This window comes from Triturus cristatus, chromosome 1_2 (assembly GCF_964204655.1).
Source record: "Triturus cristatus chromosome 1_2, aTriCri1.1, whole genome shotgun sequence".
Taxonomy (NCBI): Eukaryota; Metazoa; Chordata; class Amphibia; order Caudata; family Salamandridae; genus Triturus; species Triturus cristatus.
Window position 1 is genome coordinate 838,121,957 of NC_140580.1, and position 17,015 is coordinate 838,138,971.

At 50.1% G+C, this 17,015-nt stretch overlaps 1 protein-coding gene across 2 annotated transcripts in view; it reads right to left on the reverse strand.

The window, feature by feature from the left end:
* The window catches only part of HP1BP3 (heterochromatin protein 1 binding protein 3), a 784,108-nt gene that overhangs the window by 525,815 nt on the left and 241,278 nt on the right, over window positions 1-17,015 (reverse strand). For both annotated transcript variants that reach the window (XM_085608963.1, XM_085608964.1), the window contains one exon: window positions 15,464-15,607. In XM_085608963.1, the coding sequence (XP_085465089.1) occupies window positions 15,464-15,607 (144 nt within the window). The remainder of the gene's footprint in view (window positions 1-15,463; window positions 15,608-17,015) is intronic.

The window sequence follows — 17,015 nt, forward strand, 5'->3', positions numbered from 1 at the left end:
CTGACCTTCACCTACCTGTAACGCCCCTAAATCTAGTATTTAGGGGCACCCTGAACCTTCCTTCCCCAGATTCCAGATTCGAAAAACTACAAGAAGAGCAAGAAGAACAAAGACCTGCCCTGCAGCTGCTAAAAAGGGAAGACACCAACTGCTTTGGCCCCAGCCCTACCGGCCTGTCGACTCCCGGACCTGCACCAGCGCGACATCTCTCGTGGCCAGCAGCCTCACCAACCCCGGAGGACCTGGCTACCTTTTGGCTCTAAGCCCCTGGGACTCCCATGAGTAGAGGCTCTACTCAGAAACCTATTTCTAACCCCTGGCAGCAGCCCGGAACCGCGAACCCAGCACACTCTGCACCAGCCAAGCCTGGCCAGTGCCTGAGTGGACAAAGACCCTGAGGACGACCCCACGGCAACTGTGACCCCGAGTCCGGCACCCAAGGACCCCCCTCGACATTCCGGAAGAAGCCTGCAGCCTCGGAACAAGGTGCCCCCCCAACCGCGATCATCAGAGGGTAAGATTTCCCGACACCAAAAGGCACCCCTGCACGCGGCGCCCTGCGGCCCCCTGTGCCCAATCCCGGGGTACCCACCTAACCTACAACTACCCAAATTACCTCTCGAAGTGGTGGTGGCACCTGAAACATCCTCGTCCCCGAGCTTGCAGCCTTTTTCCTAACCGGAACATTCCCATCGATTTCCATTGAGCGACCGACGGCTCAAAAGCACCCTGCACCCAGCCGCCCGAGTGGCCCTGGCTGTGCAATCTCTACACTAGCCTACTTTCCCACTTGCCCTGAGTGAGTGACCAGGAGCCCAGCTCCCACAGCCGCGTGGCCTGCTAGTCAGCAGCCACCAAACCAGGCCCCCCTATTCCTCATAGGCTAACATTGGGCCTAACTCTCTCTGCACCTGGCCGTCCTGAAACCGCTGAGGGTGAACTTACTGTACCTACCTGACACTGGGAGACCCCTGAGTCTATGCCCAGAATTTCAACTCTGCCAGTCGAGAACTTACCCTTAAACCGCGAACTTCATTTTCCTCATAGGGTAACATTGACTGGCTTTTTCTTGGAAATTCTTTTAAGTGTGAACTTTTCAAAACTCAAAATATTCACCAAAAATCAGCCGAGTACCAAAAACGAATTTACTCACCTGCTCTTAGGTGAGCTCCCAGTGCTGGATCTTGGTGCCCAGTACTGACTCTGAAAAGTACCCACAACTATACTTACCTTTAACTCATTTTTTCTTCCATAGGAAACCATTGACTGCTTTTCTATGAAATTTCTTCTAAGTGTTGATTTCTGCAATTGCTAAATATTCCTCAAAAATCGTATAACATCTGAAAACGTAATTACTTACCTGTTTTGGATAAATGTCCCAGTACTGAGTCTAGCCACCCAGTACTGGATTACAAAAGTAACGATAAGGATTAGTTACTTACCTGTAATCCTAGTTCTCATCCAGGGGTATACTCATCAAAGTCATAATCTATGAATAATCCCCGCCCATGTGCGGGATCCCGGAGCATATAGAAAATACATATATATAAATATATATATATATACATATGTGAAAACATATAAATGCAGCCTAATAATGTTCAAAACATGGCAATGCTGTAAATTACATATTTTTGCATAGTAGTGCCCCCGTAACCCGTAAGGAAAAAAGGAAGCATCAGGCAAATTATAACACAGCACTGCTTTATTGCCATAAAGCAACATGTAATTGTAGGCATTCGCCAGTAGGCTGCAGTAGAGTATCAAGAATCCAAGAAAACTGACACCTTGCCTTTAAGGCATTAGAGTAGGGGGACCGTGCCTTTAAGGCCTGCCCGTGACCCCCTGCTCCCATGATGCACTACAGGTGACAGTTGGGCCAGTTCTTTTTGGCGGTGCCTCCGCACCTGAGTAGATCTGCCTTCCATACATCACTTATTTAAAGAGAAAACATTGCTCGTCCGGGGAGGTGGGTGGGTCGCTTATGACTTTGATGAGTATACCCCTGGATGAGAACTAGGATTACAGGTAAGTAACTAATCCTTCTCATCCAGGGGATACTCATCAATAGTCATAATCTATGAATAGAGTAGCAAGCCCATACCCAAAGTCTCGCGGACGAGCAACAAAACAGTTAAAACATACATTAAAAGACACATCTTGCATTACAGTTATGCAAATAGGTTCCTCAAAGAGGCCTGCCCCACCTGGGCGTCGGCCTGTGCGTCTGAATCTAGGCAATAATGGCGCGTGAAAGTATGGACTGAGCGCCATGTAGCCGCTTTACAGATCTCAGACATGGGAACGTTGCGAAGGAGTGCTACCGTAGAAGCCTTCCCCCGAGTAGAGTGTGCTCTAGGTTTGCCCTGCAGAACTTTGTGGGACAGTTGGTAAGCCAAAGCTATACAAGAGACAATCCATCTAGAGATAGATCTCTTGGCCGCAGCCAGCCCGGTATTAGTGGGTCCATAGTTAACAAAGAGCCTGTCTGACTTTCTAAGAGTAAGGGTCTTAGCTAGATAGAATTTCAAAACCCTCCGGAGGTCAAGAGAGTGTAGAGCTCTCTCCGGGGGTGTGGTCGGCTGAGGAAAGAAGGTGGGCAACGTGATCACCTGATTAATATGGAAGTCCGAAACCACCTTGGGCAGGAAGCTCGGATGAGTACGGAGCACCACCCTATTAGCATGAAACACCGTGTAAGGTTCCTTGCAGCAGAGGGCCTGAATTTCACTAACCCTACGGGCCGAAGTGATGGCTACTAAGAAGGCAGCCTTCCAGGTCAAATGTTGCAAGGAGGCCTTATGAATCGGCTCAAAAGGACCTCCCATCAGTTTAGAGAGAACGATGTTCAGTTCCCAGGAAGGGGAAGGAGACCTCACAGGTGGGTAAACTTTCTTAAGCCCTTCTAAGAAATCCTTTACCACTGGCATCTGAAAGAATGAGGTCTGGGTAGGAGACTTCCTATAGGCTGTAATAGCAGCTAAGTGTACTCTGATGGAAGAGTACTTTAACCCAGACTTCGCCAAGTACAGTAAGTAGGGGAGAATAACCTGTTCTTGACCCCGGATCGGATCAAGGGTGTTATCTCTACACCAGAAGCAGAATCTTTTCCATTTAAAGCCATACGACTTCCTCGTGGAGGGCCTCTTTGCCTCCCGAAGAATGCTCATACAGTCCGGTGGAAGATCTAGATGTCCGTACTGGATGAATTCAGGAGCCATGCCGTCAAGCGGAGGGAGGGGAGATTGGGGTGGAACACTCTCCCCTTGTCCTTGGTCAGCAAGTTCGGCAGGCATGGCAACCTCCTCTGTGGTACCTCCGACAGCTGGAGTAGATCCGGGTACCACCACTGCCGGGGCCATTCCGGTGCTATTAGGATCATCCGAGTTCTGGCCCTGTAGAACTTCTGAATCACAGCCGGGATGAGAGGGAGAGGAGGAAAAGCGTAAAGCAATGTCCTCGACCAGCTGATCAAAAGCGCGTTCCCCTGCGACCCCCGTTGAGGGAACCTGGAGGCGAAGACGGGGCATTTTTTGTTGTCCGCGTCTGCGAACAGATCGATGTCTGGTATGCCCCACAAGCGGAAGATGTCTTGAGCGACGCCTTCGTTGAGCACCCAGTCGTGCGCTTCGACGAAGTCTCTGCTGAGGCCGTCCGCCTGCACGTTCAGGGTCCCTGGCAGGTGAACAGCGACGATCGTCAGGTTTCTCGCCAGAAGCCATTTCCAGATTGACTGGGCCTCCAGAGACAGGACCCGTGATCTGGTCCCTCCTTGCTTGTTCAGATAGAACATAGTTGTGGTGTTGTCCGTCTGAACCTGAACATAGTCGGTCTGCAGGGATGGGTACAGGGACTTGAGAGCGAGATGGACTGCTCGTAGCTCCAAGAAGTTGATGTGATAGCTCTGCTCGGTAGCGGACCAGAGACCTTGTACTTGAAGCCGGCCCATATGAGCCCCCCAGCCCTGCATGGAGGCGTCTGTGACCACCGTCTGTGTCGGAGGCGCCTGATGGAATGGGACGCCGTGAAGCAGATGGGAGCGCTTCATCCACCACCGGATGGAATCTTTGGCGGCTTGATGAAGGGTAATGTGATCTTCCCAGCGGCCGGTCCTCTGCGACCACTGATCCTCTAGGTCTTGTTGCAGAGGACGCATGTGCAGACGTGCGTTGGGCACGATGTAGATGCACGAGGCCATGGATCCCAGGAGAGATGACACTTGTCTGGCTGTGGGATATTCCGTGCTGAGAAGCGTGCGGCTTTTTTGCAGCATGGAGGATAACCTCTCCTCCGAAGGACACACGCTTGCGCTTGAGGAGTCTAGAGAGGCGCCCAGGTAGTGGATCCGCTGAGTTGGATTGAGGATCGACTTCCGGTAGTTGACCTGAAGGCCCAACGAGTGTAGAAGGTTTAGGCAGAACGAGAGATGACTCTGGAGTTGAACCGGGGTGGAACTTTTTAAGAGCCAGTCGTCTAGATATGGGTAGACGAATATCTTCCGTTTGCGGAGAAATGCAGCCACCACCGCCATGCACTTTGAGAACGTTCGTGGCGCGGACTTGAGGCCGAATGGCAGGACCTTGTATTGATAATGTTGGTGAAAGATGCGAAATCTGAGAAACTTCCGATGTTTCGCTGAGACAGGAATGTGGAAGTATGCATCCTGTAAATCGATGGCACACATCCAGTCCCCTTGGTGTAGATGTGGGAAGATCTGGTGCAGTGCTAGCATCCTGAATTTTTCCCTTCTGAGAAATCTGTTGAGTAGGCGGAGATCGAGGATGGGTCTGTAGTCTCCGATCGCTCCTCTTTTCTGAACAAGAAAATACCGGGAGTACACTCCCCGATTTCTCTGCCTGTTTGGAACTTCCTCTATGGCGTTTTTGGAGAGGAGAGTGGCAACTTCGTCCTTTAAAAGCTTGTTCTGGCTGAGAGGGAGTGGCTGTTTCCGTGGGGGTACCTGCGGAGGGGGAGATTTGAACCTCAGCAAGTAGCCACGCTCTACAATACTCAGCACCCATTTGTCGTTTGTAATTGTATTCCACTCTGCCAGGTGAGCGGTAACACTTCCTCCCACCGGAGTGGCGAACGAGTGCGGAGGAAGTAAGTTTTCACTGCTTGGGAGGTTGCTTGTTAGAGGACTGCTGCTGTTTAGCATTTCCTCTTCCTCTGCCCCGGCCCCTTTGCTGAAACTGGGACCTCTGTTGGTTTTGAGAGGACCATTGGGGCGTTTGAACGCGCTGGTGAAAGGCACGTTTGTCGCCCTGGCGAAAGCGCTTGCGGAACTCTTTGCGTTTTTCCAGTCCCACAGCCTTTACAGTGTCCAATTCCGTTTTCATCTTGCTCATTTGGTCGTCCGCATGAGCTCCAAATAGCGATGATCCATTAAACGGCAGGTTAAGAATCCTTTTCTGCGCATCTGGTTTGAGGGCTGTTAATCTGAGCCAGGCCGAACGGCGGGAGCAGATGCCATGGGAGTAGCCATGCGCGGCTAGGTCTGATGCATCCGCCGCTGCGCTTATTACTTGGTTGGCCACCAGTCCGCCTTCATGTAGGATCTCCGTGAAGTCCTGCCTGTCCTCCCTAGGCAATTTCTCCACGAATCTGGCCAGGGAATCCCATAGGGAACGATCATACCTCCCTAGCAGGGCTGAAGCGCTAGCGACCTTCATGTGCGCGGCAGATGTGTTGCACATTCTCCTGCCGTAGGAGTCCATAAGCTTGCTGTCCTTCTCAGGGGGGACAGAAGCAGATATTGAGGCTGAGTGAGACTTCATTGCCGCCGCCACTATCACCGAATCCGCTGGCGGGTCCGCCCTCAAGAATAAAGGGTCCTCGGCCGGAGCCTTGTACTTCTTTGCTATTCTCGAGGGGACCGAGCCCGCTGTAGCCGGTGTAAGGAACGTGGCCATCGCTGGTTCTAACAATCCTGGCACCAACGGGAGCAGAGGTCTGGGAGCTGACCGATGGTGTAAAGTGTCAAAGATCACAGAAGTGGGTGCCTGAGGGGCGTGCAGTGCGATGTTCAACTTTTGCGCCCCTCTACCCAGGACGTCCGAGAACGTTATAATGTCATCCACCGGGGACACTCGCGATGGAGGCGTGGATGAAAAAGTAGGGGAGTAGTCCCGGACTGAGGATCTTGTGGATGCAGTCCCAGTGGACGACCTGGTGCGTCGCCTCTTGTGGGAGCGTTCGCTTTGGTGAGCCCTTGATCCTGATCTGCGCTTGGACGGAGATCTTGGACGTTTTGGCGCGGTGCGACGGTCCCTGGAACGAGACCGGCGTGGTGAAATTGGCCGTGGATCCCTCGGAGGCGATTTACTCCTGCGCGGTGGGGAATACATGCGGGAGTAGTCCGATCCCGGACTCCGACATGCGGCAGCGCCCACATCTCGTAACCAGCGCGGTGACAGTCCAAACCGCTCTGGAGCCTCGGGTGATCTTTCTGGAGATATTTGCACGATGTGCAGTCCCGGAGATGATGACTGTTCTCCTGGGGACCTCTCCGCGGGCGGTCCAGCCTTCGCCCTCGACGTCGAATCCCTTGACGTCGACGACGTCTGCGTCACCATCGGCAAGTGTGAGGTATGCCGTTCTGGTCTCGACGCCGGTCGTGGAGACCTCGATGTCGATCTCCTCTTCTCTGGCACCTGACGTCGGCTAGATGACCTCGACGTCGGCCGTGTCTTCGACGTCGACCTCTCTCGCCGTCGACTGGGCGACTTCGACGTCGACCTCTCTCGCCGTCGACTGGGCGACTTCGACGTCGACCTTTCTCGACGTCGACCGGGCGACTTCGACGTCGACCTCTCTCGACGTCGACTGGGCACCTTCGACGTCGACCTCTCTCGACGTCGACGTGGTGATCTTGACGGCGACCTCTCTCGACGTCGACTTCTTGACGTCGATGTTCCTCTCGACGTCGACCTTCTATGTCGCCGAGTGGGGGTAACCATCGACGGCGACCGGCCCACTCGCGGCGGAATGTACGTCGCCGCATCTCTCGACGTCGACCCCCTCGAGGGTGGCGGAGAGTGTCTCGACGTCGACGGAAGCCTCGACGTCGACGGAGACAGTTCAGATGTCACCAGACTAGCAGCCTTCGAGCCCGAAGGGCCGCCTCTCGACGCCGACTTACTTTTGCGCGGCGGAGACTCTTGATGGTGGGATGAATCCCTTGACGCCGAAGTTCTCTGCCTCTTCGCCGGCATCCTCGACGTCGACGGCGAACCTCTTGGACTCCTGGTCTTCTTGGAGCCCGGGGAGCTGGTATGTCGCCGTTTCTGTACTTGCGTAGCTGAAGAAGGTGGTCTTGATGAGGAATGCTCGCCTTCACGACGGCTTCGTTCCTTCTCCAGTCTTGCATGCAGTTTAATGCGCTCTCTGTCCCTCAGAGTGCGCTTTGAGAACTTCTGGCAGTGGGGACACTGGTCAGGATCGTGTTTTGATGGTAAACACACAATACACACCGAGTGTGGATCCAACAGTGCCATTTTATTACCACAAGAAGGGCATTTCCTAAATAAAGGAGACATTCTGACTGGAAAAAAATTGGAAAATTCACTGGAACCAGCAGAATTAGCCCTTATAAGCCAGAAAACGTCGAAAAAAGCTAGAAAAAGCTGTAATTCAAAATTTCAGTCAAAAAACTGAAGAGCTCAAGCTCCAGGATCCTCACAGAAGGAACCGGAAAAAAGAACTGGCCCAACTGTCACCTGTAGTGCATCATGGGAGCAGGGGGTCACGGGCAGGCCTTAAAGGCACGGTCCCCCTACTCTAATGCCTTAAAGGCAAGGTGTCAGTTTTCTTGGATTCTTGATACTCTACTGCAGCCTACTGGCGAATGCCTACAATTACATGTTGCTTTATGGCAATAAAGCAGTGCTGTGTTATAATTTGCCTGATGCTTCCTTTTTTCCTTACGGGTTACGGGGGCACTACTATGCAAAAATATGTAATTTACAGCATTGCCATGTTTTGAACATTATTAGGCTGCATTTATATGTTTTCACATATGTATATATATATATATTTATATATATGTATTTTCTATATGCTCCGGGATCCCGCACATGGGCGGGGATTATTCATAGATTATGACTATTGATGAGTATCCCCTGGATGAGAACCTACTGTACCTGTAACCTATATTTTCTTCCATAGGGAATCATTGATTGTTTGCTCTGAAGGAATATGCTACTTACCAGTATGCATCTGTTCTTGGCATGTAGAGCTGCAGAGTTGTACACTTAGCATAGGTCGCCATCTGGTGTTGGGCCCGGATGTTTGCAGTTTGTTTTTCTTCTTGGACAGTCTTTGGAAGTCACGAGTTTGGTGACTCCTCCTTCGGTCCGTACTGCGCATGGGCTTCGGCTCCATCCTCAGATTGTTTTTCGCCAACAGGGAAATGATGGAGCGTAGTAATAACAGTGAGAAACCCATGTGTTGTATCTAAATAAGATGTACTGGAACGGATACAGGTAGCCGGGGAGGCGGGTGGGCGTGTACAACTCTGCAGCTCTACATGCCAAGAACAGATGCATACTGGTAAGTAGCATATTCCGTTCGAGGCATATGAGCTGCAGATTGTACACTTAGCATAGATTATATAGCAGTACCCAACCTTAGCGGCGACCACCGGTATCCGTTGCAGCTGTTTGAAAAAGTGTCTTTAGTACAGCCTGGCCCACCCTAGCTTGCTGCTTGGAATGCACATCTACACAGTAGTGTTTTGTGAAGGTGTGCGGTGTAGACCATGTGGCTGCCTTGCAGATGTCATCTAAGGGTATATTCCCTAGAAAAGCCATAGAAGCCCCTAACTTTCTTGTAGAGTGGGCTTTAGGGGGAACAGATAATGTTCTCTTTGCCTTTTGATAGCAAATGTGTATGCATTTTACAATCCACCTAGCTATCCCTGATTTTGAAATGGGGTTGCCTTTATGTGGTGGAGAGAAGGAAACGAACAATTGTTTAGTCTTCCTGAAGGGTTGCGTTCTTTGTATGTAGTATAGTAACGCCCTTTTTACATCAAGTGTGTGTAAGGCCCTTTCTGCAACAGATTGGGGTTGCGAAAAGAAGACAGGTAATTCCACTGATTGATTGAGGTGGAAGGGGGAAATGACTTTGGGCAGAAACTTCGGATTTGTGCGAAGTATGACCTTGCTGTGATGCATTTGTATGTAGGGTTCCTGTATGGTGAACGCTTGTATTTCACCAACCCTTCTAAGGGAAGTGATAGCTACAAGGAAAGCTGTTTTCCAGGTGAGAAACTGTAGCTCACATTTGTGCATTGGTTCGAAGGGCGGACCCATTAGTCGTGTAAGAACTAAATTTAGATTCCATACAGGGGAAGGTGGTGCCCTGGGAGGAATTACTCGTTTAAGGCCTTCCATGAAGGCTTTAATAGCGGGCACTCTGAAGAGTGATAAATGCTGCCTGTTTTGTAGATAAGCAGCGATCGCTGCTAGGTGTAGGCGTATGGATGAATATGCCAGTTTACACCTGTGAAGATGGAGCAGATAGCATATGATGTGCTGTATGGATGCATCTAGGGGGTTGATTGTATTGTTACGGCAGTAAATTACAAATCTTTTCCACTTCGCGGCATAGCATGCTCTAGTGGTAGGACGTCTGGCTTCCATGATGATGTTCATGCAATCAGGGGGAAGGTTAAGGTATCCGAATTCTAAGATTTCAGGAGCCAGATCGCCAGGTTGAGCTGAGCTGGGTCCGGGTGCCTGATTTCTCCATGGTTCTGGGTTAGGAGGCATGGGGAAAGGTGCAGTTTTTGATGTGGTACCACTGATAGTTGTAGTAGCGTGGTGTACCACGGCTGCCTGGCCCACGTTGGAGCTACCAGAATGAGTGTGAGGGAGTGCTGTTGTAGCTTCCTGACCACTAATGGAATTAGTGGGAGAGGTGGAAAGGCGTATGCAAATCTGCCTGACCAGTTCATCCATATCGCATTGCCCTTGGACAATGGGTGTGGGTATCTGGCGGCGAAGCTTGGGCATTTTTTGTTTTCGTGGGTGGCGAAGAGGTCTATTTGAGGATGCCCCCACTGTTTGAAGAATGGGTGAAGAACTTGTGGATGCAGTTCCCATTCGTGTAGTTGTTGCGTTTGTCTGCTGAGCAGATCTGCTATGGTGTTTTGTACTCCTGGAACGTGCTGTGCCAGGAGAAAGATGTTTTGGGGAATTGCCCATCTCCATATGCTCTGGGCTAAGCGGGAGAGCTGGGGAGAGTGTCCCCCCCCCTGTTTTTGTATATAATACATCGCAGTCATGTTGTCTGTGCGAATGAGGACTGCTTTGCCCGAAATTTGTTTTTGGAAAGATTTTAGGGCTAGAAAGATCGCCAAGAGCTCCAGATGGTTGATGTGGAGCGATTTTTGCTGTGGCGTCCATAGACCTTGCATTGTGAGGTGTAAGAGGTGCGCTCCCCAGCCGGAGAGCGATGCGTCCGCTGTTAGAATCACCTGAGGAACCGGGTCCAGGAACGGCCGTCCTTTGGAAAGGTTTGTGGTGTTCCACCACTGCAGAGAGTGATGTGTGCGGCCGTCCACCAACACCAGATCCGTCAGCTGACCCTGGGCCTGGTTCCACTGTTGTGCTAGGCACTCTTGAAGTGGACGCATGTGGAGTCTTGCATGGGGCACTATAAATATGCAAGACGCCATCATTCCTATGAGCTTCATGAACACTCTTGCTGGAAGAGAGTGTTGGGGAAGGAATGTTTTGCGTAAGGCTTGAATGCTTGTGATTCTGGCTGAGTTTGGATAGGCAATACCTTTGGAGGTGTCTATAGTGGCCCCGAGATATTGCTTTGTGTGAGATGGTATGAGGTGGGACTTTTGGTAGTTCACCGTGAAGCCTAGCTGGTGGAGCAGTTGGATGGTGCTGTTTGTATGTTGCACACATTGGTGGTAGGACGTGGCTTTTATCAGCCAGTCGTCTAAGTAAGGGAAGACGTGAATGTGTTGACGTCTGAGGTGTGCTGCTACTACTGCTAGGCATTTGGTAAACACTCGTGGTGCAGTGGTGACCCCGAAGGGGAGAACCGTGAATTGGTAATGTTGCCCGTCCACCACGAACCTGAGGTATTTTCTGTGAGAGGGGTGTATTGGAATGTGAAAGTATGAGTCTTTCAGATCCAAGGTTGTGAGAAAGTCTCCCTGGCAGAGGAGTGGGAGGACTTGTTGTAGAGTGACCATGTGAAAATGGTCTGAATGTATGTAGGCATTTAGAGGCCGGAGGTCCAGAATGGGTCTGAGGGTCTCGTCTTTCTTTGGTATTAAGAAATATAGAGAGTAGACCCCTAGATTTCGTTGATTGACGGGGACCTGCTCTATAGCGTGTTTTTGCAGGAGTGAGAGTACCTCTTGTTTGAGCAGTGTGGAATGTTCTTGAGACATTGGACGGTGCCTTGGTGGGATATTGGGTGGGGTAGATGTTAGCTCTAGACAGTACCCTGACCGAATGATTTGGGTCACCCATTTGTCCGATGTTATGGACTCCCATACGTGGATAAAGTTTTGTAGTCTGCCCCCGACCGGAGTGGAATGGTCTGGGGGGAGCGGAGGGGAGTCATTGTGCGGGGGGGGTGGCAGAACGGGTGTTGTTGGTTTTGCCCCTGCCCTTATTGTTGTTACCCCTGTAACCACCTCTCTGATTGCCCTTTGAAAAGGTATTTTGAGGAGGGGACTTGTAGGAGGTAGAGGCGTTATCGGTGGAGGAGCCTCTGCCTGTGCCACGAAAGGACGAGCGTCGAAAGGAACGTTTGGAGGCTTGTGTTTGGAGTGCCCCCATAGACTTTGCTGTGTCTGTCTTTCTTCATCTTTTCGAGCGCTTCGTCTACCTTTGGCCCAAAGAGTGTTTCCTGGTCAAAGGGGTGATTGAGTATGGATGCCTGGACTTCAGGCTTGAACCCTGAGATCCTGAGCCAGGCGTGGCGACGAAGCAGGACACTGGTATTTATGGCCCTAGAAGCAGTGTCGGCTGCATCGAGGGCACACTTAATGGAGGTGTTTGTAATTAGTTTACCCTCCTGTATGAGGTCATGAGCCTTGTGCTTGTATTTTTCTGGAAGGTGCTGCATAAGAGCCTCTAGTTCGTCATAGTGTGCTCTATCATATCGCGCAAGCAGTGCTTGTGTGTTTGCAATGCGCCACATGTTTGCAGCTTGGGAGGCGGTGCGTTTACCAGACGCGTCCAGAAGTTTAGATTCTTTGTCTGGCGGCGGGGCATCTCCTGAGGATTGGGAGTTAGCCCGCTTTCTAGCTGTGGAGACAACTAGGGAATCTAGGGGAGCAGGGCCCTTGATGTAAGCAGGGTCTGTGGGTGCCGCCTTGTACTTCTTCTCTATTCTAGGGTTCAGTACTCTGGCTCTGACAGGGTCTTTGAACACCTCTGTAGCGTGCTTGGTGACACCCTTAAGCATGGGTAAAATGGAAGTAGATTTGTCTTGTATATCAAATGTATCCAGTAGGAAGTCTTCTTCTACTGGTTCACTGTGCATGTCCACCCCATGGTAGTGTGCTGCTCTCTGCACTAAATGATGAAACCCTAAGGAGTCCTCTGGAGGAGACGGCCTTGATGGGTATAGGTCGTCCTGAGGTACATTGGGTATATCAGGGTTATTGTAATCCTCCCATGGATCTGGGGTCCCTGGTGGAGTGGGATCCATTGGGGCGTCCGCCGGGTAATTGTCCGGATCCCCATCATCCGGATCTGGGGATGGGGCCGGATCGTAGTGAGGTAAAGGTGGCGGAGACCTGTGAGGTGGAGGAGGTGGAGGGGGTAGGGGAGGCGGTGGTGGGGAGGGCACTCTGAGGGGAGAAGTAGCAGGGTCCTTCCTTTTGGGTGGAGGAGGAGGAGCCGGAGCATCAAGGCGTCTTTTCTTGGTAGTTAAAGTCAAAAGCCCAGTCTTTGGACAAAGTCTTTTGTAAAGGGTCTGGTGTAAACAGAGCCAACGGTGTCGAGTCGTCTGTCGGCACCGGTGATTTCGGAACCGGGGGTTTCGATGGTCTGTGTGCGCCATGCTTTTTTGAGGTCTCCGGGTGTTTCGGCGTCGAATGATGTTTCGGCGCCGGAGCGTCGGTGCCGACAGATTTGTGTTTGTGTTTGGTCGGCACCGAGTGTCCAGGCTTCGGCACCGGTGGTTTCGGAGTCGAGCTGGATTTTGCAGTCTTCGGTGCCGGATGCTGTTTTTCGGCACCGGGTGTCGGCTGGCTCGATCCCGAGCTGCCATGAGACTTTGGGGGCTTCGACACCGGGCCCGAAGGTGGGGTGATCGAAGTTTTGGTTTTGGTTTTGCCCAGGCCGGCAGGCGAGGGAGTAACCTGAGTCTCTTTGGTTTTCGGCGCGGGGGTGGGAGGGGGCATAGTACTCACGGCCCGCTGCGCTGGTGTAACGTCCTCCACGTCGGAGTCGTCGGCCTCGGAAGCGCTGACGACGTCTTCCTCCTGCTCGGTGTGTGTTTGCCCCGAAGCTTCGGCGTCGTCTCCGAAGATGTCCGGTGGAGCTGCAGAGGATGAGTGCGCCATGGTGCGTCGAGCTCTTCGATCTCGGATGGTCTTCTTCGATCGAAAAGACTTGCAGGCGGGGCAGTCTCTAGCCTCGTGTTCCGGAGAGAGGCAAAGGTTACACACCTGATGGAGGTCGGTGTGGGGAAATTTAGACCCACATTTTGGGCACTTTTTGAACGGAGTCCTTTCCATCGGCCGGGACCGGAGTCGCGGAGGGCCCGAAGGCCGGTGTCGAAGTACGGGATGGAGAAAGTGCCGCTTCGAGAGATGAAGATGATGAAGGAACTCGAAGAATCGAGGATTTTCCATCGAGGCTGGAACCGTAGAAGTTCGAAGCCGGAGCACGAAGTATCACATCCGAGCCCGATGGCGGAAAAAAACAATCTGAGGATGGAGCCGAAGCCCATGCGCAGTACGGACCGAAGGAGGAGTCACCAAACTCGTGACTTCCAAAGACTGTCCAAGAAGAAAAACAAACTGCAAACATCCGGGCCCAACACCAGATGGCGACCTATGCTAAGTGTACAATCTGCAGCTCATATGCCTCGAACATATTTTTTAAGTGCTCACTTTTGAAATAGCTAAATATTAGTTAAAAATCACTACAGTACCAAAGTCGACTTTCAACAGCTGATTCTGAGAACTGACCCAGGACTGGATCTAGGATCCAAGCCTGGAATTACAAAAGTAATCTAAAAAGTAATCTGTTGCATATAATTTGAATTTAGCATTGAGCTCAATGTATTGTGTTTAGAAATAGAGTTGCCTACTGCAACTACTTGTAACTGTTTACTAAAAAGTCTATTGCATATACAAAAGTATTTTTATGAAACATCTCCTGTCGAGAAAGTATATTTTAATTCCAAGTGTTGGTTCTAAAATAAAACAAGCATATATTTTTTATATACAAACCATTGGCCTAGAGTTCAGTTATTGAGTGTGTGGAACCATTTGCAGACTGAGTGTGTACAACAAATGCTTTACACGTCCTCTGATACTGCCTTACTGCTTGACCAGGCTACCACTTTGGAGAGTAAGGTTATATCTAACTTTAACCTCTGTTAAACCCTTGGGGTCTGTGGACTCTGTACACCCTGTACCTATTAAGGAACAGTATATACAGAGCCACTTTCTCACAATGGGGATGACACATATGGGCTTAAAAGATGTTCATCTGATATCACAGAAAAAAGGATAAAGCACCAAATGGTAACAACAACAAAAAGCAGACTATTCCGGCTCTAAACTCTAGATGGCATCTTAAGCCATAGCATGTGAATACAGAAAGGATTGACGCTGCAAAGCATATTTTACTGATATATGCACCAGGATCTCACACACATTCATAGATATTAAACCTTTCATGAATATCAAAGAGCACTCTTGGTCTAGGAAAATGTAGCTGTATCTGGTGCATTCCATGTATTTCAGTAAAAAAAGATTTGCAATGTAAAACTTCAGGCTGACCTTTCCTATCCCACAGAATTATGCCCTAACCACTCAAAGGACATTTATTTTCAAGCTCTCAGATGTTTATAACTTACATTATTATTGTGAGGTTACTAGAATTTCAATGGAGATGTAAGATCACAAGTAAAAAATTAACAGAATGGCAAGATTGTTCTAAACTGTACAAAAGAAAGCACAATTTGAGAAAAAGAATGACATATTGGAGCACATTTACCAAAAACAGTTTCACATGGATGCTTGACTGCATTGGGCATCTATTATAGAATAACATTCCAAGCAGTAGAGAGTTTTAAAAATATGGACAGCTTTGAGGATTCTGTTCAGCCGCACAGTAGAACCTTATCTTAAAGTATCATGAACTTAGAAATGTATACAGGAACCCAAACAAAACATAAGAAACTGCTATACACATTTTGCAGTACTTTTTTTTTTAGATGCATAAGCAATAACAAGCTTATTCATTACCTGTCGGATAATACCCCTCTGTAACTCTCGCTTCAGAGCTTGCTTCAACAGAAATCCCCTCCTTTCAAGGTCCAGCGATGGATACTTTTTGATGATATACTTTCGGATCCCCACCACAGAGGCACCACCTTTATGGAAACATGCCTATAAAACAGAATTAATTTTATCTTAATGTTTGAAGTCTGAATGCTGAATATTTGTAAATTGACAGACAGATAACATGTAAAAACCAGATTAATTCCAAGAATTGAGATACCACTTCATCTCCAGATTTATTCATCTTCTTGCTGCCACACCTAAAAACTGGAATGTGGCTGAAAAATTGCAAGATTATTCTATTTCTTCAACCATCACAATCGAAAACTGTACACAGCATATACAAATGCTAGCTAAACAGCTTTCTTTTCCATCTGATATAATGGTCTCATGATAATCTCCAACAACTAAAAATTCTAAATATAAATAATGTTACAGACACACACACCTCCCCAACTACTTCCCTCACCCTTTTTCTGAGCAGATACATTCATACATTTCGATAACTTACGAGTACATGCTTGTGAGAAAGTGCCATCTTTCTTGCATGGTATGCCCCCACTTTTTGCTGAATGTACTTTGAGTGTGCCCTGGACTCCTGCCAATCAGGTGCTCAGGGCCTATGTTCCTTCCCTAAAAACCCAAATTGGCAAGCCCTGGCCACATGTCAGCCCCTGGTAAATGGTACCCTAGGTACCCAGGGCCTTGTGACCAGAGAAGGCCTCTAAGGGCTGCAGCACTCATTGTGCCACCTTTAGAAGCCCTGTACCTTAACACACACACACACCGCCCTTGCAGGCTGAGTGTCTGGGTACAAGACAAAACAGAGTCGACATGGCACACATCCCTGTGTGCCATGCCCACAATCTACACTGCCCTTGCATACATCAGCCACCCCTCTAGCTGGGTGCCCTATGCCAGTGGTGTGGGCACAGGAGCATGAGCCCTGTGCCCCTACAGTACCCAGGTCCATTCCTGGGCACTGTAAGTGCAGTGCTGCCATTTAAGAGTACATGGTGCTGAGAGCCCGTCAAACACGAGCTCCACAGCACCATAATGGCAACACTGAAGACTTAGAAGTTTGGTATCAAACTTCTCAGCACATTAAACCCGCACTGATGCCAGTGTGGGATTTAATGTACAAAGCACCACAGAGGGCATCTTAGAGATGCCCCCTGAAAACTAACCTACAATCCACGTCTGGTCTGGGAGGCTGCCTAGGTTGTCACACAGCAGACATGTTGCTGGACCCCTGGGTAGGAGAGCCCCCGCTCTCCTGGGCCTGCGACATTGTACATCCTGGGCGAGGTGCTAGGTCTCCTTCCGCAGGATGGACAGGGGGAAGCTTCAAAGGCATGCCACCTCTGTGAGCTTTCCCAGGCCACTTGCTGTACCCAGCAAACTGACCCCCACCAGTTTTAACCCCCACTCTGGCGGGAGCACTGGCCGGAAACCCCAAATAAGGACAGGGGATGTGCCAGCCTGCCAACCCCATCCCTCAGGTGGGAGAGGCGAG